Genomic DNA, 26,130 nt, shown 5'->3' with positions numbered 1-26,130 from the left:
CGATGAGACAACCACGAATAGCAACGGAAATTCAAAGTCGGAATGGCAAGTCCAGAGATTTCCAAATTATTACGAGGAAAAGGGTAAAGACAAAACTTCCGAATATTTGAAGAACTTTTGTAAACGCAAATTTTTGAATCAAGTCTAGGTGACTCTTTAACCGAGGAAAAAAAAAAGGGTAACTTGGATTCCGTTTTAACTCAAATCCCTGGAAGTCAATGGTCTGAAATAGTTTAAGTTTCTATATAACAAAACGAATTAAATGTAATGATAAATGGTTTTAACTTTGAAATGATTCCATTTCTTTTCCTAAATTTATGTGAAAAGTATACCGTCCGTTTTCGGTTTTAAGTCAGAATACAAAAAAAACAACTTCCGGGTCATTTTTCAGGTTGAACAATGGCAGCTGCTGCTTCAGATTTTGTCAGAGAAGTGTGGGAGCGTTATCAAAAGATTGTTAGGGAAAATCCTGAAACAGTTAGCCAGCTCGAGTCCACTTTCAAGATAGTGTCATATATTATTGCAGGTTCAAGTGTCACTTACATTTCAAATAAATGTAGGGGTGGATAACCCAAACTCTTAATCTTATCAGCAAAACCAATTTTTTCTACTTTCATTTTGACTTAATTTGCATGTGTTATTAGTTAGGCGATTATTTTGTCACAATTTTCAGATAGTATGTTGAGACTTTTGCATAAATTGTCATATTCATCATTTTGCCTTTGCAATAGAGTTTTTATGAGCAAATTCAAACAAAAATTTGATTATTAAAATGTAGAATGATTTTGGCTTTGCCTACACTGACACTTGTTTCTATCAATGACTGATAATTAAAAGTAAATGGCCATTGGTAGAAATAAATGCCTGTGTTATACCATGGGCATAGACCTGTTATTAAAGAGATGTGCAAGTGTAGCACTAACCTAACGACTCTGAAATTGAGTTCGAGAACTGCTGAAATCACACAATACTTGCATTGTGTACATTATTGCCAATTTGAGCAGTATAATAATAAAAAATATTCTTTGAAACTATTATCAGTTATCCTTTAGTGGCGACCTAATATCATATGCTATGTCTTGTGTACAATAAAAATTTTTCCACTATGAATGAAACTTCATCATTTAAAGCTGCATTAGCTGCCAGATTTGTTCAGTTTTGATTCTACTGAATTTTGCTGATTCAAAGAAATAAGTTTGTAGTAATGTATTTGAAGCAATTAAATGTCGATAATACCCGAAGAATATTTTGAAAACAACATGTTTTTAATCAGAGAAGATTGATAGCTCTGATCTAAGTAATTCTCACCATTACTTCCAAAGATTGCTTACAGGACATTCACCTGGGTTAAAAAAAATAACAATGGAAACACAGGTAAGCATCTGTCTGGTTTTCATTTCATCTATTTCTTGATTAGTTTTCAAATAGATAAAGACATATTTGAGCAACATTGTATCACAATACGTAAATTTGAAAGGGATCCTTGTGTTTTTTTTTTAAACTTTTTTCTTTTATCGCTTTAGTCCGTGGGTCTTCCTAGCCTTTGAATAACCACTTTCGCTTTGCAATAAGATTTGTTATGAAAGAAGCGACCCTTACAGCACATGCACAGATTAAGGTCACCAGAAGTCACATGCATACAAATTCATCTAGGTTGATTTTTGTCTTGCAAGACAATAAGTATTTAGACATCAATTTCAAGTATTTAATGCATCTTATTTGTGGATATCAAATGAGATTATACAGGAAAAGTACAATTTAGTAGGAATAATTCAAAGTTCAGGTCTATTTTAACAGAAACCAAAACTTATGAAAATGACAGCTAATGCAGCTTTAAGTTTGAAATGGCAGTTACATGTGAGTTGGGAAATGGAAACTGGCTGTTTTATGTTGATGTCACCAGTGGTCCTTGATTGCAGGGGGTGTGTATTAAAAGTCCCTGTTAAAAGTAATTATTTTTAGCTCACCTGGCCTTAAGGCTGTGTGAGCAATTGTCATCATTTTGTGTCCATTGTCTATAAACTTTTCAAACATCTCCTCTGAATCCACTGCACAGATTGTAAACTTTGCATGAATGTTCTTTAGGGTATCTTAAAACATTCTATGTGTAGGGATTCAAACATCTTTAATTGATATTTCTGAAAATTTCATGCTAAACAATTTTACTCCAGCCAGATTTTAGGCTAAGTAGCCTCTAGTTACTATAATATTGTCAGTAATCAAGTCTCGTCTTCAGCCACATGATAAAGCAAGATTTCAATGTCTTTCCACCAATCTCTTTAATTACAGGTCTATGGTTTTACTTGAATAACATTTGATTCAGCAGCATGTTGTTATATGGATAATGTCTCGATCAATAGGAATATTCAAGGCTTCCGTTATCTGTGTTTAAAGTTCAAACAGTCACTTCTTGACTGCATTTTTAAACTTACATCTTGAAAATAGTAACAAATACACGTGAACAGAAAGTGTCAATTGGTGAAATGGTCCTTACAAAAAGGCATACAAAAGTCATCAATTGATCAAAGTTTTAGTCTAAGAAGTATTACCCATGAAATACAAAAATGAGTTTGTTTGCAGTTTTTAGCTAATATTTTGAAAACTCTTATTTATGAAACAATTCTTATTGAAATTATTATAGTAGATAAAAATCAATTGATAATGTGTAAAGATTGACCTCTGTATATGAAAAATGATTTAATATTTTTTGTTTTGCTTGATCAAGTAATTTGGCAGCCTATTTTAATTATTTTTCCAGCTTAGGCCAAAAAAATAATATGTCTGCTACCCTACCTACCTTATTTGTTTGTGCCTACCCTAAACATTTTATGGCCTTTTTGGCTCAAGCACCGATTAAGTCCAGATTGTGTCCCAATTAACTCAATGTAAAATGTTTTTGAAAAATAAAATGATTTCCCTTCCTGTCTATCCTATTTTTTCTTGCTGGTAGCAGGAAACAAGATTATTTTTTTGGCCTAAGTAATGCCTCTAATTGGTGAATAAGTATTCCTGGCTCGTACAAGATGATACTAAAGCATGTTGCATGAAGTACTGTTACTTTTAAAGATAAATTATTAGTGGTGATTATAATAATATGATGCATGTATTTCATGTATACTTACTGTTGTATTCATGTACAATACAGAATTTTATATCCTGTTTGCAGGTAGATTTGAAGACTCACAGATTTTTTCAGAGCTTGTTTACCTTGCTTCAAATCTGCTGGTTTTGTTGAATGACACTGTATTTAGAAAGACTGCCAAGCTTCTAAAGAATATAGTAAGTTATACAACTTATCTTACACTTACAGTTGATTTCATTTAAAGTTATACAGTTAAAAATGATTTAGCAACTAAAAAATCATTAAGCCGGCTATTTTGGTCCATATCAAGCCTAAATAAATTTTAGATGAATTTTGTACACAGACATCACAAGTTTACTCTAACTGTATCTTAGAAGGAGTTCATGTGTTGTTAAACCCTGGAAAGGTTGGAATGATTATTTAGCATAATTCAGTACCTGTAATTCTGTCAATTTCCGTAACAGATCTGTAAAAACATAACAATCTATAGCTGGATCAGTGGTGTCAATGTATAAATTTGGAGCCTTCTGATTTTGCCTTATGTTGATTTAATGGAAGTTTTAAATTGATGTCTTGATTTCAAAATTGCATGTGTTTAACATCCTGTTAGGTTATTATAAAAAGTAAATAACTTTGAAGTACTGTTTACTTTGTAAACTTCATACAAACATAGATTACAATAAATATCTGAACTACATGTATGTTAATTTTAAACAAAGTATGTAATTTTTGACAACAAAAACAAAGAAAAAAGAAAGATATAAATTTGATTAACGTAGGAACTTGCACGGTGGTGACTCAACTGTGCAGAAAAAAAAGTAAATAGACATCATAGAAAGAGTGGTTGTAAATAATTACAGTACAATTTGGGGTTTAATATTAATTATTTTGGAAACCGAGTGTCTTAACATCTCATTATCTCAACAATTTAAAGTAAGTGGTCTTGACATTTATTGATATATTCAATGAAAGCCTTGAGGACTATTATTGAGCTGCTATTCAAAACAAATAGTATTTTGATTTATGTTAATGAGTTAATTATTACTTTTTAGCTTAGTAATAATTACTAATTAAATTAGATCTTTTCTATATGAATTGTAGATTGGGCAATGAATAAAGAAGTGCAATTCATCTTCTATTTGCCCAGTGGTACATTTTGTGCAAATTCTGTTATTTTGAGGAATATTTTTATAGCGACCTTTCTCTATTGCTAGAGAGTGGGCTCTTATTCTATATTTACAAATTGTTGACCTATCAGACTTGTATCTATGGACATCAACATAGGAAAGCCTTTGGTTTTGTCTATAGATAGTTTTATAGAAAGATAATTTATTGCTTTCATCATGTTGTAGTCCTATAAGCTATATATACTACTATTTTGGTTTTGTAAGGTTTGATCATAGGGTCTTTGTTTGATATTAGACAAGACATTTTTGATATTGTTATTATTATCAATTAAGTAGCCAAAACCAAGTTTCTTTATCCATAATTTAATTGTTTTTATCCATTTATTTGAATCCGGGATATTTGTATATATTTTGTTTGCCAGTGTATTTGCTGAATTGGAGATATGTTCCCAAAATTTTATTGCTAGTATTTTTACTTTGTCTTGTAAAGTGTGTCTATTAAGCTCAGTTAAGCATGCAACATTTGTTGCTTTACTATGTATTTCTAAAATTTCTATAATAAATTTGATAAGTAAGTGTTCAAATGGGTCAGTATCATTAAGATTGCAATATGCACCCCACACTTCACATCCATATAATGTAATTGGACTTACAAGTGAGTCAAATAGTTTTTCTAATAGACAACTAGCATTGTTAAGTCCCATGGTTTCCTTAATTTTGAACCAGGCTTTACGGCCCTTTTCCATTAATAGTTTTGTGGACACATTTATATTACAGTTGTATTTAAAAGTTATTCCAAGGTAGCAGTATGTTTTTACAGTTTCAGTATAGGTATTATTGATTTTAAAACTGTTTGAATGTGTTTTACCCATTTGAATTGAAGACCATCACCCAGAACAACTTGATCAGTTTGAGATACATTTAGATTTGTAACAAGATCATTGATGTATAGATTAAATAAAATGGGGCTAAGAACATCCCTTTGTTTTACTCCACATCTTGATACAAATGTTCTACAAAGGCCTTGTTTGAACTTGATCCTGCAACTAGGCTCTCTATACATTGAATATAATGTATTAAAAATTTGGGTTGGGATTTTATTTTTAAAAAGTTTATAAAATAAACCTTCTCGCCATACTGTATCAAAAGCCTTTCTTAGATCTATAAATGCTGCAAAAACTTTCTTTTTCTTTGTTTTATATGCATTGATTATTGACTTGATTGTAAAGATTTGGTCAGTAGTTCTGCACTTTTCTTTAAATCCAATTTGATTTTCGCAAATGAAATTATTATTATTTATGAATTTTATGATTCTAGTTAATATAATTTTATTAAAAAGTTTTCCTAGGTTGGAAGTTAATGAAATTCCTTTGTAGTTTGATGGGTTGATTTTATCTCCTTTTTTGTGTATCAAAGAAATGTATTCGTTCCATTGTTTTGGAAAACACCCCTCTTTGAATATTATATATTGGCTTTATAATTTTCAATTGCATCATTATTCCATATACATGGTTGGCATTGTGAGAAAATCTTTAATGATGGAAGTAGGTAATCGATCATGTTTTCTCTACCTTTGTTTATAACTGTTTATAGTCAGTACCAGTAGAACGATGGAAGAGATTTCTGACTGTACTGGAGTATGGAGAAGTTTTCTTGGAGATGACAGCTCAGAGAGTTTGGGGAGAATCAGGAAGATGGTTCATCATCTTTGTTGTACAGCTAACTAAGTAAGTCATCAATTCAAACTGTGGCAAGTTTTTTTTTCATATGAACTGCTGTACAGCCAAGTGAGAAAACTGTAATAATACCTTGTTTCATATGAAAAACAAATAAAGCTTGCCCTGTGGTGTGAGGGTTACCTCATCGTTCATTGAAGACCCATGGGTTGCCTTGAGCTGACATTGTTCATCCTGGTGGAGTTGTTGTCTCTTCAACATATTCACCATTTCCATTCTCATTACATTAACAACACAGAAATATAAGAACACATTTATTGCTTTAGTTTTCAAGAAGTGTGCTCACTCACTCGTCCCAAAAAACAAAAACAAATAAAGTTTTGATTTTATGCTAATTATTAAATAATAGTTGCATATGAATTGTGAACTCAGTAGACCAGGTCTTAAAATGTTGTTTGTATGATTTAATGATGCTTCCCATTTAGTCATAGTATTTAGCCAGTGTTGACATTTTAATATAATAAATTCAATAATTGAAAAAAAATTGTAAGAGAATCTTGAGGATATTTTTTGTTTTGTTTCAGAACTGTCTTAAGATTGTTGTTGTTATGGAAACACAGAGGAGGATTCCAGAGCTCTCCACCTCAACCACCTCTAGACAGAGACCAACTTTTGCCAAAGTTAAAAAGAAGTGTGTCAAAGGTATACACATAATGATGTCAAAGGTCATAACATATTTGAATAGTTCATTAACTGTCACTGGCATTTAGACCTAATGCCCAGTTAAGGCACATGTTTAAATTGATTTTTTATGATTTTATGCTGTTTTTTTTGTAAATCCTTTCAAAATGTTGGAAGACAAGCAGAATATTTGTAAAAATCCAAATGAATTTATTATATGCCGTTAGATAAGGCTGTTATTGTTTTTTCAGGAGTTATTAGATTTAGAAGAAAACTTAGATGGAGAGAATGAGTCTCCTACCTTCACTCTGAAGAGTTCTGGGAGAGTAATGAGGAGACTTTCTACGTGTAAGGCCATGCATGTATAACTAAACAATTTTAAAAACTAAAACAGAGTTCATTTTAAGATAAAGAAGCAATGTTTCAGAATGGGTCTAAGACCTAGTTCTTTAATGGCTTTGAAAAAAACTAGATTAGTACTGAGAAATGAATTGATGAAGGGAATTGCATTGTTTTCTACAATCTTAGATATGTTGTACATATAAGTGGTTTATATTTTCAGCTCCACCAATCAACTTCAGATCGTGGAAGTTGCCGACTGAAGAAAATTCAAATGGTTCTAAAAAGTCATCTTATAAATCAGGCCCTACTGCTCTGTCTAAACAGAGATTGTATGCCGAAACATTATATATCATCAAACCATTACTGCATTGTATCCTTATCTATAAATACTAACAAGAGAGTGTCCATCACCTAATACTAATTGTAAACAAATAAGATTACTATATTGACAGTGACTCCTTCATTGGCATGGTCATTTATTTTTTAGACATTTTTTTTACTATTTTATAGAATAGATTTAAATCTTCTTTTATAAAAACTGTTACAATTTTCAAGGTATATTTTCTTCATGATATTCAATTCTCCCTCAACATTCCTACACCAGTTTGTTTTTGGCCTTCCTACTGGCCATTTCCCTTGTGGTGTCCATCTTAGGGCTGTTTTGGTGATGCTTGATCTTTTAATGCTAAAGACATGTCCAAGCCACTTAAATCTCTTTTGCATTATTTCATCAATTATGCATTTTGAGTCTCATTTTCATTAAGTTGGTATTTGTGATGGTATTCAGCCAAAAGATGTTGCAAATTTGTCGAAGGCAGTTATGGTGGAAGCATGACAGGGTTCTCATGTCTGCCTTTGTCATTTATTTTTTTACAGATTTAACGTTGCTGTTATATAATTTGACTTTGGTTTTCCTGCCATATTGTTTGGATTTCCATATGGGCTTTAATCTGTGGAATGCTGCTGTTGCTTTAGCTAGTCTGTTTTTTTATGTCTTTCTGTGTTGGGTTTTCTGTGCTCACTACTGATCCTAGATATACAAATTTGTCTACTTGCTGGATTTCACTGCCATCAACTTCTATTTTATTCAGAGATGTTGTATTGAACCTCATTTCTTCTGTTTTCTTTGTGTTAAGATGAAGTCCAAGTTGGCTGGCATAGTGGTTGAGTCTCTGAGATTTTTTTTGTATGTCAGCAAAGTCAAGGTCCTCTAAGGTGGAGAAAATGGACCATGTCATTCCTCTTTTCAAGTCACTTGTGGTCTTCCTCTTACCCTGTCAATAACGGTTAAAAATAAGATGGGCAAGATGATACATCCCTGTCTGACTCCAGAGTTCACCACAAACCAATCTGTCTCTTTGTTGTTTAATAGGACAGAGCACTCAAATTGTGTGTAGAAGTATTTAATTAGGGTTACAGTCTTTTATGGCATTCTTACAATTTTCCAAAGTGTGGCTCTATGGATACTCTCAAAGGCCTTCTTGAAATCAATAAAATTAATGAACAGTGGTGTTTTCCATTCAATAGATTGCTCAGTGATGTTTTTCAAGGCAAATATTTGATCGATGCATCCTTTCCCTTTTCGAAACCCGGCTTGTTCTTTCCTTAGAATAGCATCTAATTCTTTAGCAATCCTGTTGAGTAGTACCCTGCAGAATATCTTACTATGGATGGATAGCAGAGTTATGCCTGACCAATTGTCACAATTCCTGAGGTCTCCTTTCTTGGGAAGCTTTACAATAAGACATCTTAACCATTCGTTTGGGATTTCATCATATGTCCATATTGTATTGAAGAGTTTGAACATGATGTCTGTGGCTGATGTTAGGTCAACTTTTAAGAGTTTGGCTTGAATCCCATCTATGCCTGCTGCTTTGCCCGACTTTAAGGATTTGATGGATATGGCTATTTCGTCTTTTGTTGGTGGACCGGTGTTGATATTAAATTCATCCTGTTAGTGAATTCCCTCAAATGCCATATCTGGTTCTGGTCTATTCAGAACATTTTTAAAATGTTCAAGCCATCTTACTGACTGCTCTTTTTCAGTTGTAATGACTTAACCGGAAGTATCCTTAACAGGTGGTATTTGGCTGGCTTTACCACTTAGTTCTTTCATTATTTTATAAACAGTATTTAGGTCACCTCTTTGAGCTGCCGTTCTGCTTCATCTGGACGCATATTGATGTAATTACACTTATCTTGTCTAGCTGATCTCTTTACCTTATTATAATAATAATAATAATAAAATCTTTATTTCAAGAGGGTTACACAGTTAGTTTACAAGCTAATCTTCCTTGAGGCCCTCACACACAAAACTATATCTACTAAAAAAAAATAAAAATAGATAACACAACACAAAAACAAAAGCTGATTTAACAATACCAAATCACTTTAAGACAGTACAATAGAGAACATTAAAAACCAGTATAAGCAGCAATAATTTTCTCTTTTAAGATATTCTATTCAAAAGTGTTAAGGTACTTCTTTAGATTGATTTTGAATGAGTAATCAGTGGCTTGAGTACGTAAATGTTTGGGTAACTTATTCCATAAGACAGATGGTAGAATATATGAATGAATGTCCGAAAAGTTCAGTTTTAATTTTTGGGATTATCAAGTTTCCTTGTTCAGCATTTCTTAGTGAATAAGGTTTGTTTCTTGAAACATAGTTAAACTTTTCTGATATGTAACTTGGCACTTCCCCATTGAGATATTAATTGGTATTTGTGATATTTAATCCTTGTTTCTACTTTCATGATTCATAATTGTTTGAACAAGGGTTCTGATGGAGAAAAAGGTTCAACATCTAGCCCTTTTTTGGAGTTTAAGAATTTTGTCTAATCCTTCAGAGCCACAGCCACTCCATACAATGCAACAGTGGTCAATAAGTGGAAGAATGTACCCATTATAGAAAGTTTTTCTAGTTTCAATGTTCAGATATTTCTTAATCTTTGCTAGGAGATACAATCTTGATGAAATATTAGAGCATATATGATCAACATGACATTTCCAGCTTAGAGTATCATCAATTTTTACACCTAGTAGCTTTTCACTTGATGAAAATTTTAAAGCTTTGTCATTAACTAATAAAGAGGGTATAACAACATTTGTCAGTTTTTGTCTTGTTCCAATAATCACTTTGTTTTATTAGCATTGATAAACATGTAGTTATTTCTACACCAGTTTTCAACTTTTCTTAGATCATCTTGCACATCCTGTTGTAACAAATTAATACTTTCCTCAGATTTGTGTATGGTTGTATCATCAGCATACATATCAACATTAGTATTATGCATGTCAAGAGGAAGATCATTAATAAATATAACAAATAAAAGCGGTGCTAGTATGGAACCATGAGGAACACCAAAGCTAATAGTTTTATTAAGAGAAAATGTTTAAAATATTTACTTGCTGCTTTCTATCCTTTGTTACTTTGTATTATGATTTTAGTTACTTTATGTTCTTTTGTTGTGTATGTCTGTTTTCTGTGTCTGGTCTTTGTCCCTGGATTACATTCTTTTGATTACCACTATAACCTTGGTTCCCTTGATTACTCTTTAAGTAGGACTTAAAGAATTGCACAGTACTGTCACTTACACCATAGATCATTAGTTTTTTACCAAGTATATCATGATCAACAACATCAAAAGCCTTTTTAAAGTCTTAAAATATAGCCAGATTGATGTTTCCATTATTCATCTTGCTTAGCCATTTATCCACAATATTCACAAGAGCAGTTTGACAGGAGTGTTTAGGTCTAAATCCAGACTGAGCTAGATGTAAAAGTTTCCATTGAGATAAATGTTTATATAAGTGATTAGATATATGTCATTAAGTTATTTTTGACAATGAAGGAAGTATTGAAATAGGTCTGTAATTTGATATTAAATCTTTCTGATCACTCTTATAAACAGGAGTAACTTAAGCAATCTTTAGTGAATGTGGAAATTTGCCTGAATCAATCATACGATTATAGATATAAGTAAGACTTGGTGCAATAATATGAGACATTAATTGCAGCACCTTAGGACTAATATTATCATATCCAGATGACTTAGTCGTATCTAACTTTGGTAGAGCTTCATAAATTTCACTACATTGTACTGGAGGTATCATAAACTGTTTATGATCATAGTTTCTAACTTTTTCCTTAACATAGTTATGTAGTTTATGAAAATCATGGTTTGTCACAATCATCTGGTTTCTTAAATTCTCAATACAAGAAGTGAAGTAATCATTGAAAACATTAGGTATTTGCTCTTTGTCTACTACTTTTTCCCCACTTACAAGTTTCAGTTCCTTTGGTGGAGATTTGACTTTAGGATTTAAACTATGAATGCACTTTCTTAAGTTTCTGAAGTCTTGACTATCCTTTACAAGATTTACATTTTGTTTTGCACCATTAATCGAAAGCCTGGTTTTATTTCGCCAAAATCTATATTCTGACCACTACCAAGAGATTTTAATTAGTTCCTTTGTTTACTTGCATTTAAAATTTCATTTTTATACCAATCTGGTTGTTTCTACCTTTTAACTCTCTTTGTCTCAATTGGGTCGTGTTTATTTAGAACAGAATTCATCATATGATAAAATAAATCAAGACACATAGAAGGATCACTGTCTTGCTCAATAAGATAAAAAGGTGTATTCATCATATCTGAAAGAAAAGACTCCTTATAAAAAAAATTTCTGTATGTAATAGTTGAATGAGTCTTTTTTTATTTCATGTCCTTTTTCTTTTCTAACTAAACTTACTGGGTAATGATTACTGATAGCAGAATTGCAAACAAAAGAATCCAGGACCATGTTTAAAATGCATACATAAATATGATTAATTAAAGTTCTTGTATTTGCTGTTACTCTGGTTGGCTCAGTTATCAATTGATGAAGATGAAACATATTAATGAAATCTAACTATTTTGGTGTAGGTTTTGACAGATATAAAAAGTTCATATTAAAATCACCCATAATAATAATATCAGATTTAAATTCATAGTTATACTCATTTCTTTTATCAAAATTATCAATCCATTCAGTTAATGACTTTGGTGGTCGGTACACATAAAACAAGAAAAAGGACCTTTTAAGGAAAGGTTTGATCTCTAACCATAAAGTCTCAATGCCACCTATTTCTAAAATCAGGTCTTCTAGAAAAATTCAAATTATCATGAAGATAAACTAAAATACCACCATCATGTAGTTTCATCCTATCTTTTCTCTCAAGATTAAAACCTGGAATAATATCTAAAGTATTTGGATTTAGAAAAGTTTTGCAAAAACCCAATTACATCTGGCTGATTCTTCTGAAATAATAAAGTGTTCTTAATTTCATCAAACTTGTTTTCTAGTCTATTAATATTATGTGAAGAAATTTTCAGTCCTTTTGATTTTCCAAAACCTATATGGACTTTCATTATTCATTTTATGTACATCAGTTTTCATTACTTCCTGTACATTCAGATAATAGAAACAAGATATCATAGATGAAGTAAACATAATACATACCTGCAACATTATATCAAATGATGGAAAAACCTCAGGAGGTGATATGGTAAAATTAGTTACATTTTATTAGTGTCTAAGGATTCTTGACATGCAGACAAATTGCTTCCTGCAGCTGATGACAAACATAACTGATTTACAGATTTATCTTAATCTTTACATTTCTCATCATTAAAATATTTAACACTCCTTTGCAGAAAACAATCAAACAATTTAGAACATGTGCAAGTAGTATTGTTACAGTCTTGACACTACGAAAATAATATAAAATAGTTATTGTTTTCTATGGCTGTTTCTTCTTTGACAGATTCTTAAAAGTAAAAACTACAAAATTTCTATTTGTGGCCATAATAATTACAGGAATAACAGACAACTTTGTGACTGTGCTTGCAAGATCTACTATTATGGTTTGGTTCCCCACATTTAGTACAAAAATTCCCATTCTTCATATCATAACCTAGGATATTGACATAATTGTTTACTGATTGTAGGAAAACAGATGTTCCTTTTTTAGAAAAGTGTAACCCATCCTGGAATAGATAATGCAAAACTCTACCATTTTTGTCATGAAAGTATTCATAATGGTCAATAAATTGTATGTTCAGATCACTACACATCTCCCATAACATTTGATTCAGCAGGTAAACATTAATCTTTTTTCTCGGAGTAATGCTTGATACCATTAAGACACAGTCCAGTCTATATACAGCCCTTAATAACTGCAATAAACTGTCATAGTTGTCTCTTATTGTTGAATAATTTTTTCCTCTTTCTAAGTCATTTCCTCCAATATGAATTATAATAAATTTAAAAGATGACCTATCCTTCTCCTGCACAACTTTTATGAGCCTTCTGATGTCTGTGTTCCATAATCCTGATGGATTTATGTCCTTTAGCATTGAGCTTCCAATGATCAGTGTTTCAGCTTTCTTAAGATCATGAAATATTTCTTTTTCATTTTGTTCAGTGCAGAGAAAATTTCTGTTTGAATGCGTCATTATTTGGACGGAATCCTGTTTCCATTTGGGACTGTGTTGAAGGATAGTTTCTACATCATCTATACACTGACCTACAATTGGGTCAGTTTGGACTGAGAACTTTTTGTTTAACTTCATTTAGTTTGTTGGTGTGTGTCCCAATTGATTTTTTTGTTATTTCCATTAAACTATGTCTGCTTATGTTGGATTTATTCTTCTCATCGCTTTCTGTTTTTGTGTGTCTAGAGGAGTTGTTAGGTTTTTTCTTGATATCATTTTCAGTTTGTATGGATGAATTAACTGAGTAGGATGTTGTGTTAATAGAGATTTCACTAGCTCTTTTAAGTCACTTTCTCTAAGGCTTTCAATGATTTGCCCATCACTAGGTTTGTTTCTGAAACTGAAAATTGGTGTTGAAGTTGAAGTAAAATTCTGAACTTCTTGCTGAAGGCATGTATCTGAATTCTGCACATTTAATAATTTTACCTCTGTTTCAGAATCATCATTGAAATTTATTAATTTGTTATTGATCACAGTTTCTCAGAAAACATTCATTTTCTTCAGGTTCAAATCCAGAAAAATCACCATTAAAGGTTGTAATTAAGGTTTCAAAAATTGTAGAGTTCATATTCATGATTATTTAAATCCAAATTTACAATATTATTTGTGATGGCCCCAGTAAAACAGCACATATTCTATAGTTATCACATTAATTGGAGCTTCATAAAACACATCCACTCAGTCCAGAGTGTAATGAGAGTTTGGGTTTTCCATATCATATGCTGGACCATTGAGTTACATTTTTATTGAAATGCACTGAAAATGAAACTGGTTGGAGAACCCAGATATTTAGATATATTACCTTGTATAACTCTTATTGCTTTCATAGAGATCTCCTCCTCCTCCTCTTCTCTCACTAAAGCTTTCCCGTTTTCTTCTCTTGTTTCTGTATTTGCTCTCTCTTTCTGGCAAATTATGTGTTTAAGACTTTCTCTCTGAGATTTTTTTCTTTCTTGCATTCCAAGTGCTTTGGGACAACCACTGTTTGTCATTTCTTTTTCTGTACTCAATTATCTTTTCAGCTGTCTGTTGACAAACTTGTTTTATATTTTTCCACTGATTTTGTAGGTTTGTTTGTTCATTCTGTTCTTGATTTTCTAATACACTGAATCTTCTTCTCAGTTCTATGCACAATCTTCTTTGCATATTTGAGTTGTTCAGAAGTTTAATGTCAATGATTTCTCTCGTTGATGTGTTGCTGATGACTGCCTTCTTTAGTTTGAGTCTTATTTTGGCAATAACGAGATGATGTTCACTGTTCACTTCTGCTCCTCTGTAGGACCTTGTGTCGAGTAATGATCTTCTCCATTTACGATTTATAATCACATTTGGTTCTTATCGCGGTTGTGTGGCGAGTCCCATGTTAACTTGTGTATTTCTTTGTGTTTAAATAAGGTGCTTCCAATGACAGTACCATTTGTAGAACATTTATTTGCCAGTTTTTCACCATTTTTGTTCATTGTACCAATGCCTTCTCTACCCATTTCTCTTCCATGTTGGCTGTTGTCATTTCCAACCTTTGCATTTTGGTCACCTATTACTAGAAGAACATCATACTGGGTGTTTTGCTAATCTGTGCTTGTAGTGCATCGTAATAAGCATCTTTAACTTTGTCTTCTGTGTCGTTGGTTGATGCATATTATTGAATAACAGTGGTCTTTGCATAGCGAGCTCTTACCAGCCATTCAATTATAAGTTCCCACTCCATTAAAGATTTAGCACATTTTTTATTCATAATTTTTGCTACTCTTTCTCAATGTTTGTCATCTGATCTTCCTGAGTAGATGATAGTATGGCCAGTTGAGACTGTTTTTCCTGATTCAGTCCATCTACATTCACTAATTCCCATGATGGCAACTTCGTACCTATCAAATTCCTTGATGACTTGAGCTGTTTTAGAATCTTGATGATACATTGTCCTCACGTTACATGTGCCAAAATTGATGGTTTTCTTGTGGTCCATAAGTCAACATTTCCTACATAAGGCCCCCCTGTGTGGGCTTTTTACTTGCACATTCATGCTGTTGCCTGTGCAACTCGTTTCCTGAAGGGCTCCTGCTGAGGAGCATATGACCAATTAGTTTAAAGATATGACATTTTGTTTATAGCGAGATTGACAACTTTGTTGACAGATATGAATATTTTTTTTTAATATGACAACTTTTTTTTTACAGTTGTCAACTTTATGTTTACTACAACTTTTTTGACAGTTGTCAACTTTTTTTTACTATGACAACTTTGTTGACCATTGAAAACCTTCCATTGTCTTAATTAGAAAGTCATTATAGGTCATTCAAATATGATGTGCTTCAATGATGGCACAGTTGTGGTAAAATTTTGATAAACATATGACAAACACATAGACATATAACAATTTTTTTTATGACATCATATACAAGTTTTACCCAATTTTGCCAAGATCACAACAGAATTTTGCTTCATAACAGACACCATTTCCTGTAACTGATAGGCTGTGTCTTTTAAAAAATATGAAGAAATTAGTTCTATTAGAATCAAAATTGATCATGGAATCTCCAATTTATCATTGTTTTACCACAGGCCATTTATGTCAATATTTACACCTTTTGCTGGTTTAATTGGGTTTAAAATAACGCAACATAAATTGCCAGTCCGTCATAAAACAATGATAAAATTAAGTGTCTATGATTTATTTCCTAAACATTTTTTTATTTACCAGTAATACAATTCACATAAAAGGAGAAGTTGGATCTGATAAATTTATCAACTCAAAAACTAACAAAAATTTTAAGAACTCAATAAGTGGATGATATATTGGAATCACCTTACCCATATGTACGTCCATCATTCCATCAGTTATTCTGTCTGATCAAATTGCGTCTGACACAAAAATCTCGGCTTCCACCAGATGGATTGATTTCACATTTGGTCTGAGGCTTTATATAGATTGGCCATACATTGTAAGCAATTTTGGTTGCTGTCCAATGACTACTTCTTGTACAAGTGGGGTTTACACGTTCATGTGCAACTTCATGTTATGTTTTGATCAAAAATTGTAATATGGTGTAAGACAAATTACAATGTATTAACAGTTCTTAACTTGATCCAGTATTCAGCATGCGATTGTTTGGAGTATGTTCATGGAAACCTTATTTGTTGTCAGGAGCAGCTGATGTTACCAGGTACATGTATGATATGATAATTTCATTGGATACTACTTACATGCAGAGCAATATTGACAGTGAAGAAATGTTTGTGTTTTATTTGGTCCTGTGATATTCTGTCTGTCTTGATAAACAGGCAGTAGTCTTAATTAGTTTTCAAACAGAAATGTTCCTGGAGTCAGTTTTCATTGCAAACAAATTTTATTTCATAGGGGCAGACCTAGTAACCTCTATGAATCCATACCTCTATCCCCACAGCAATACTGTACTAACATGATATCATCAGAAGTATGTACATGTATAGTTGTCAGTTACCTGTAGTTACAGAGTACCTGACTGTGGGCACTGTAAGATGTCAAAGCTAAATTTACTTCACTTAATGTTTTCTATACTATATGAAGTTCTGATTATATGGTTTCTATTAGTATACTAGTGCATTATAAGGATTTGGTAAATTAACTTATTCATTATGGTACCAGAATGTTGACCATAAAGTTTTATTTCCAGTTTATGTATGATTGGTGATCCAGCTGACCTGAATTCTGAAGAGAAGAAAGAAATCAAGAGACGTACCTACATGTTGTTACTGTACTTACTAAAATCACCCATGTATGACCGACAAACAAAGTAAGATTTTAACTCAAATCCCCCATGTATGACCGACAGACAAAGTAAGATCTTAACTCAAATCCCCCATGTATGACCGACAGACAAAGTAAGATCTTAACTCAAATCCCCCATGTATGACAGACAGACAAAATAAGATCTTAACTCAAATCCTCCATGTATGACCGACAGACAAAGTAAGATCTTAACTCAAATCCCCCATGTATGACAGACAAAGTAAGATCTTAACTCAAATCCCCCATGTACAGACAAAGTAAGATCTTAACTCAAATCCCCCATGTATGACAGACAGACAAAGTAAGATCTTAACTCAAATCCCCCATGTATGACAGATAGACAAAGTAAAATTTCAACTCAAATCTTCCATGTATGATCGGCAAAATAAGATTTTATCTCAAATCCCCCATGTATGACCGACAGACAAAGTAAGATTTTAACTCAAATCCCCCATGTATGACCGACAGACAAAGTAAGATTTTAACTCAAATCCCCCATGTATGACCGACAGACAAAGTAAGATTTTAACTCAAATCCCCCATGTATGACCGACAGACAAAGTAAGATCTTAACTCAAATCCCCCATGTATGACCGACAGAAAAAGTAAGATTTTAACTCAAATCCCCCATGTTTATCTAACATATGAAATATGATATTAACTCAAATGACTGATGTGTTAACAACCCATTTAAAGCAATTACATTATTGAACGATCCATGTACATAAATGATGGTAGCTTTCCAATGTAATTTTAATATTTCTGAAGTATTTAGTCAATATGAGTGAAATACATTTAGAATGCAGGAGATATTCTGAAATTTTTTGATTCACCAAGATTCAATATTTCATCCCTCTCAATTTTTATTGGGCATGACAAAGCATAATCATTTTGTAATATACAGGTTGTTTGGTTCCCTATCACAGATGATAAAAAGGCAATGCATTCACTGATCTATTGTTTTATCCTATGAGGATTGTTCAATTTACACGTTGTTTTTTTTTTTCCAGAACTAAAATTGTTGGATTACTAACTGGTATATCAGATTATGTACCCCTTACTGGACTATTACTTCGTGAGTATCTTCTAAATTAATGCAAAATAATTATCATATTAAATATGGTTGACACTGGATAAATGTTTAATATCAGTAATGCTCAAATTGCATGTACTTTACATAGGTAGTTAAATTTAAGGTGGAGGAAGTGTGGCAGGATGGCCTACCTGTTTGTAGCAGGTAGTTAGATTTAAGGTTAAGTGTGGCAGGACGGCCTACCTGTGTTGTAACAGGTAGTTAGATTTAAGGTGGAGGAAGTGTGGTAGGACGGCCTACCTGTGTTGTAACAGGTAGTTAGATTTAAGGTGGAGGAAGTGTGGCAGGATGGCCTACCTGTGTTGTAGCAGGTAGTTAGATTTAAGGTGGAGGAAGTGTGGCAGGATGGCCTACCTGTATTGTAGCAGGTAGTTAGATTTAAGGTGGAGGAAGTGTGGCAGGACGGCGTACCTGTGTTGTAGCAGGTAGTTAGATTTAAATAGCCAGTTAAGTGACTTGGCTTAAGGATTAATTCTTTAGCTTAGTCAGTTTGTTGCTGGCTTATCACTTAGTGGTCTAGGGTTCAATCCTCGGTGGAAGAGGTGTAATTTCGTAGGTCAAATCATGGTGTCTGTCCTTCCTTCCATCTGTACAACCATCTATACATTTTACTTCCATCCAAACTTTCATTAGACAGAGTATTACCCTTCTTTTACTCCTCCTAAACCATTGAATAGAATTTTATGAAACTTTTACAGAATGTTTATTAGATATTGAAGATGTGTATTTCCTATTTCAGATATTGATCTGAATGTTTTTTTGGGAGTTATCTGTATCAAAACATAGACTTTGTCTGTTATGTATATAGGGTACTTATCTCTTATCTGGGACTCCTCCTACACCACTGAATGGGGTTTATTGTAACATTAAATAATTCATTAAATATTTCCGTTGTGCACCTGCTTTATTAGTATATGGAGCAGAGATTGGGTAATTGTAATTGTAAAAATTAATCAGCTGTAATCGCTTTCATTTTTCTCAAGACATAATTTTGATCATTAATCATCCAAAAAGTCTGATAACATGTAATTTGATGTAATCAATTACTTTTCAAGAACACTGTACTCGTGATTACTCAGATTACATTCTGATAACAATAGAACTATACCTCAGGTTATCTCTATGAACAATGTATTCTGTCCAAATATATAAGTGTGTTACCGGTACTTTTTTTCCTATCTCTGTTTTATCATCTATCACAATAAATACAATACATACAAATGTCTTTTATTTAAAAACAATATGTGAGGACTATCAAAAACCCAATACTGATGTAAAAATCATAAATATTTGTAAGTGTGTAAAATGTATAATTTCATTGCAAACGCTGTTGGCTATTAAACTTCATCATAATTTTAATCTTTACATGTGTACAGAAAATAAAAGGTTTTTTATGATGTCTTTCTTTTAATTATTTCAATTTGTCTAAAAATGCATGTGGAAAAGTAAAAGCACAGTGTAAACTTTTCACAGGTGCAATATCTGGACATACAATTACAAATTATTTTTCCTTTCCTCTTTCATTTACCCTGGACTTGACGTTATAATTATTAATTTAATCAATTACTTTGAAAGTAATCAGACCTATCTCAGATATGAAGATTTTGATCATATGTTTTCTGGGGAGGGGAGTGGGTGTATCCTTTAGGGAGTTTTGCTCACATTTTTTGTAGCTTTAAGTATAAAATCAGGTGTAGCATCTTAACTAATAACTCCAAAGCCTTGTTTGTGCAGTTCACCTTGTTAATTTTTCAAAACTATTGATTGGGGCAATATGGCCCATCTCATATTATTAAGGTTTTTTATGCTTTCATTTGGCTAATCAGAGTTTAGATGTTCTCTGTTTAATAACAGCACAACCGATTAGTGTGATCAAACAATAATCATGATCACAAAGTTACATTCTCTAAAAAAGAAGGATAATGAAGGGGTAATCAGGGATTCTAGAGGGATCAATCCAGGCACAGTAGATATCTCATGTGATTGTATGTATCTAATGTGACAGTAGGTACCTCAGGTGACAGTAGATACCTCATGTGATAGTAGGTACCTTAGGTGACAGTAGGTACCTTATGTCATATTAGGAACCTCAGGTGACAGTAAGTACCTCAGGTAATAGTTGGTACCTCAGGTGACAGTAAGTACCTCAGGTAATAGTTGGTACCTCAGGTGACAGTAAGTACCTCAGGTGACAGTAGGTACCTCAGAGTGTTGAATTTACTGTTACCGTCATAAAAATAAGTAATGTATTCTTTCATATTTAATTCATTTTCATTTATTGAGTTTTGTGGTTCTTGATGTTGAAGCCATTGTTATAATTTTTGTTGAGATAGTGCTCGCTTTTAGCCACTAGCCCGAAGCAAGTAAAAATTAATTCAGGCTAGTGAAATGATATGTATACAATTCTTGTTTCGGGCTTGTTGAACCCTATACAGTCCTCTATTATTCTGGCAAGTTGGTGAGAATTTTGAAGGAAAGGACTTTTGAGACTGGTGAGGCAAGGCTTAGGTTTTGCTTTTCTTTCATCGTCAGTAGCATCCTTATTAAGTTTTCTGATTACATCAGCTGATTATGAATCATTACTACTAGATCAATCATATTAACATCACTACATTACAGCTCCATCTCTGTTTCATGCATATACCTCCCACAGTCACTATCAAATTTTGAATAACAGATACCATGGGGACTTAAGTTTATTATTTATAACTATATTCAACTATGAGAATTGATATCCCACATGATTATTGCTGATTAATTTACTGAGTTGATTACTTTTATTTGAAATACAGAAATGTTTTAATTTCATTTCAGGTCCACTTGCCCAGTATCTACCCACCTGGCAGAAAGTTTATTTCTATTTGTGGTCAACATGAGCAGATCCTTTGGAAGAGTTTCATCATTGACTTTTTAAGAGTCTTGTCAAACATTTGAAGCTATATATAGTTCTGTCGTTCTATACATTGATGAAGTATTTTTATTATTGTTTAATGTATTGCTATAGATTGGTCAACAATAAAGACATGTTTTGTTTTATCAATATTAAAGATTAGAAAAACATTTTGTCTAAATTGGTACATAGATCAAATGGTAAGTGGCCTTTGATAAATAATCATGGTTTTGATGATTGGGGGTTTTTAATGACCTTGAATTCCAATACAGGCCTCTCAAGGTTGATGTTAGTAGAACCAACTGGTGTTGGTGGCGGAGCCCAGCCTTCGGGATACCTGACCGAAGAACTCGGTCAGAGTATGTCCTACTAGCGGCTGGGCTGCAGTGTTGACGCTCTGGCCTACTCCCAGACCCCATGTGGGTCCGAGAGCGTTTCCCCACTCTAACTGTTTGGGAGTACGTCAACGTGTAGAGTGATCATGGTTTTTTAACTTAACTTTATTTTATATCCAAGTTAGATGTTAACATATTTCCTGACATTGATTGTATACACTTTTCTTTGATAACAAAGAAAGCTTTTTATGAATGAGTACGAAATTTTACACAGATTAATGTTCCATTATAGTAATTATGCTAATTATACATGTAGATGCTATGAATTTTATATTCACTTTTACACTTGTATATATTTTCTTTACAAAAGACCAAGTCATATAATCAGCTTTGTACAAAAGAGACACAGATAGTGCTTTTTGGCATCTCACATCAACTCCATTATGAATTTTAGGTCCTTCACAATATTACAATATTTAGATGTATATACAGAGATGTATGTAGCCAGTTCTATGTCCTCATATTACATTTTACCAAATTATCAGGATATTTATTCAAGGATCAAAAGGGAATTTTACTATTTAAAAGTTAAAAGATGTAAAACATTTATATGGTTTCACTAAGCTGTATGTTAGAAATTTTTCTGATAAAAAAGTCTTCTTTTTTTTAAATAGACCTGGACTATTGAAAGGAAATAATGGTATAATTCTTGTTATTCTTTGCATAAAACTAATAAAATCTACCATAAATGCAGTTATCTTTTGATTTGTATTTACCTTAAACCAAAAAAGAAACAAACACTTTCCTCCTATGTAAATTATTTTATTATGTTTGATCGTCAGTTTGATTTGTAAGAGTAACCCTTGTTTTTAAAGCTTCAGGTTTTTTTGTTTTTTTTTTTTTTTTTGGGTGGGGGGGGGGTGGTTTGATTTAACAAAGTACCTTATGTTGTCGGTCTGTCCCTAAGAAATTCCATACTATTTCTGAAAGCTACACAAAAATATAGTCCAAATATAATTCCTTTTATATCATTCAATACCTCTTTTATAATCAGTAATTATGTTTCTTGCAATTATTCAGCTCAATAATATTCTATTATTTCTGCAAATTTCTTGTCTTCATATTAGTTGAAGATTTGAAGGACTCCTTTTTGGCCTTGAAAGATCACATTAAGTAATAAATTGGTATTTAGGAATTTAGTTATTGCAGTAATGTGTCATGAAGCATAAAATGTGTTAAGCATGTTCAATTTAACACTTATCTGTCAAATTCTCCAGTCTTTCATTCATAGTTAATCATTAATAAACAAGAAGTGAAGAGCAGTGATTTTAACCAAGTAAAATTGGTGGGAAAATTCAAATTGATAAAAGTGTCAAGGTTTTGAAAATCTTATGTTCATCAATTAATTGAGTACATCGTATAATAAATAATCTGAACTGTAGCTTTTTAATGTTAATGCAAATTCATTTTTGGACAGTTATAAAAAAGAAAAAGGTGAAATGGAACAAAATTTGTATTTGTGTGTGGAGTTGGATCAGAAGTATGGATTGACATCCGGTTTATACGTATTACGGAAAAACAGTTCTTGATATTAAATATAAAAAATGCAAATGTATGATCATAATTTTATTTTACATCATGTAATTTTGTTCATGCTACAATTTTGACAAGAATCAAAAACCTCCAATGCTGATAGCACTTTGATTTTAATATTCTATCTGAAATCCTTTGTGTTATGTATAAACTTCTGTAATGGTCACATACTCATTAAATATCAGACCAAATGAAGTTCATTCTTGGTTCTAAGCTCCTGAAAGGCAGTAAATGACGCTTTTTTGTAGTTTGTAGCCTTATATTTTGAAAGCCATGATAGATAGAAAAACTTTCCAATTGATGAAATGATCCTATATGATCTGCCCTGCAAAGGTTTAAACTGAACTGTGGTGAGAAAATATTCCAATTAAGAGATACTGTTCTTAAAAAGTCAAACATAGCCATAAACTGTAGCATGACAATGAAGTATCTATGGCTGGAATATTTTTGTTGGACCACAAAAGGTATCATTCTGTTTTCCTTGTCATTTGTAAACATTTGTCTGGACAAAAGCTTGAATATAAGTATATGGACCTTTATGAAATTATACCACAATAGTAAGTTTGGGATTGCTTTTTGGGGTTGTGACTTAAACCGTGTAGGAATTAATAGCTAAAAAGGAGTCAGAAAAAAAACATTCTCGTGATGTCTGGTCAATAACTTGACTACTTGACTATAAGTGAGTGAACTCATTGAAATGTCATAACTCCAAATGTGGGCTGGGATTGGTTTTTGAGATTTTGACCTGAAATACTGAGGAATAAGGGACCGAAAAGTTACCACTTTGATTCTGATCAAATTTAATCCTGTGTTTAATGTTAATTGCGATTACTTAGCACATATAGGCATTGACATACTTAATGATTTGTCAATTCGATCTACATGAATTTTTATGAAAATTTCTACGTGAAATACAGAGCTGAACAGTTTATCCATACTTATACAAACTTTCCAGTTTTCAACCTCTGTAGCGGTATCAAGCTGGGCACACTTAACCATTTAATTTCTTCTTGACTTCAAATATTCATAAGGCAAAGAAATGTGTTTCAGGTGAGCAATTTAGGGCTTCTAGTTACTGTAAGTTATAATGAGTAGATAGATATATCTAGCAAGAGAAGCCTTGCAATTGAAAAGAGCAAAGGACGCTTGCCCTACCGGTGCATCTGACCCATATTCCCAGTTTTTAGTTCCGGAGTCCGAGTTCCCCATTTAGTTTTGTTACTTTGTGTATGTATTATTTTGGTTATTTAATGTACTTTGTTGTGTGTGTCTTATTTTCCTGTCTTGTTTTTGTCCCTAGATTACATTCTTTTGGTTTACTCTTGAATTTTAGTTTCCTTGGTTACCATTTATAACATGGATAAAAAGTGGGATCCCAGAAAACACCTTCATATTCGCTTTACAGTTGTGCACTGGTTTTCATTAGCAGAACATAGATATAGATACGTGTTTTTGTCTCCGCAGCCTGTGGCGAATTTTGCAAAATGCGACTTTTCCGGCGTCGGCATCCACGTCAAGATTTTCATCATAAGTTTTCTAATTATGTCAGTTTAATCTGAATCATATATGCTAGATCAATCACATATAATGACTTCGAAATTTTTAAATTTTACGTTAAGACTTTAATGACAAGTTTTCTTATAAGGTCATTTAAACGCGAAGTTACTTATACTAGGGCAATTGAATTTGGCATGTAGTCACATCAGAGTTCCACTCTCCTTCATGGATATGACAATGCCTCCCCATGCAAACAATAAACTATACGTGAGGAATTTGTCTACTTTCTTTGTGTCAAATGGTTGTATATTGATATCTTAAATTGTCAATGATATAAAAAAAAATGATTAAATGTCACCATAATCAAGTTTGAGTATCAGCACCCATGTGCGACATGAGAAACATATATCTGTGATAACATGCAGAACCCTTCCTTAGCATCAGGATACGATATAGTGAAACCTTCAGAAGATACTATATATAACGTGAGATTACATTAAATACTTGGTATAAAAATGTTGATGAAATTCTAGTAAACATAGGATCAGATGTGTTTTTAAAAGCTGACTTCCAAGGGTTTTTATTTAATTAAATTTCGTTTGCATTTGTTTTCATGTATTTAGTCAAGAATGAAATTATCGCTCGTTAAAAATCTCTACCCGTAGAACGTGTCACTAATCAGCTCTAGTCTGTCTGTCTGTAAGTCTCTCCGTTGCCTGTTGCACTTAGAGGGTGTAATAATCAGTATTGAACCATTTTAATTTGCTATATCAATTTTTATTATAATTATTATTATTATTATTTTTTGTCTCCTTTTCTTTTTTCTTGTTATTGAATTAAGAATAGTCAGAGAATGGTCTGTCAGACAACCTATAGCAATACAGTTGTAAGTTAGAGAGGTGTCACCATCAACAGCTTCTTCAGTTTTGAGGAAAAGTGGAATACTTCAATTTAATTTGAGAGACATTTCCAATGATACGGGCAAAGCTGCATGGCTGGATCTGCAGAATTTACCTCCAGGCCTCTTTCAGAGCTTTTGACTTCTACACTCACAGCTGTCAAAGAGGGTCTCTAGTCCTGCCACAACTCTCGTAGTGGTATTGATATCTGGAGGATTCGAACGATCTTCTGCAGAACCTAAGTTCAAGATTTCTGTCAGAATACAATAACATTGAAACTTGTGATTTTTCAACACTTTGTACTTCTATTTCCCATGCTCAGTTAGGATCCCGACTCAGGGACATTATACATGGTTGTTTCTCCAAAAGGGGTGGTGCACCTGAGTGCAAATATATAGTTCTTGGTGGGGATTCCTGATACTTTGTGAGGATCTATTCCAAATAATCTTCCAGGTATGCAGAAAAAGATGTTTTCAGGGTGCTAGGATTTTTTATCGACGTTTAAAGTATGCTACAGACACTGTGATGCCTTCTCATTCAGAATTGTCAACTTTCCTTTCATCTGTAACAACATTCCTTCAGCACCTGCGTATGGGGTTTCATAATTATTA

The 26,130-nt window shown here is 32.6% G+C and overlaps 1 protein-coding gene across 1 annotated transcript; it reads left to right on the top strand.

Moving 5' to 3' along the window:
* The first annotated feature begins 379 nt into the window (after positions 1-379).
* On the top strand, positions 380-22,283 carry LOC148608922 (peroxisomal membrane protein PEX16-like). Its single transcript, XM_088542524.1, has 10 exons — positions 380-526; positions 3,167-3,279; positions 5,803-5,936; positions 6,470-6,587; positions 6,818-6,914; positions 7,129-7,278; positions 16,535-16,607; positions 17,097-17,216; positions 18,223-18,287; positions 21,120-22,283. The coding sequence occupies exons 1-10, from the start codon at positions 400-402 to the stop codon at positions 21,179-21,181; spliced, it is 1,059 nt and encodes a 352-aa protein (XP_088398650.1). The 5' UTR covers positions 380-399; the 3' UTR covers positions 21,182-22,283.
* Positions 22,284-26,130: the final 3,847 nt, after the last annotated feature.

Source organism: Perna viridis, chromosome 8 (assembly GCF_037379345.1).
Source record: "Perna viridis isolate PV_CMFRI_1.1 ecotype Kerala chromosome 8, ASM3737934v1, whole genome shotgun sequence".
Lineage (NCBI taxonomy): Eukaryota > Metazoa > Mollusca > Bivalvia > Mytilida > Mytilidae > Perna > Perna viridis.
This window is presented reverse-complemented; position numbering and strand designations above follow the sequence as displayed.

Excerpts from the sequence above, each read along its gene's own strand:
- LOC148608922 (XM_088542524.1), top strand. The coding sequence starts at position 400 with ATGGCAGCTGCTGCTTCAGATTTTGTCAGAGAAGTGTGGGAGCGTTAT. Across the intron at positions 6,915-7,128 it reads AATGAGGAGACTTTCTACGT|CTCCACCAATCAACTTCAGA; the intron begins GTAAGGCCATGC and ends TTATATTTTCAG. Across the intron at positions 16,608-17,096 it reads GGAGCAGCTGATGTTACCAG|TTTATGTATGATTGGTGATC; the intron begins GTACATGTATGA and ends TTTTATTTCCAG.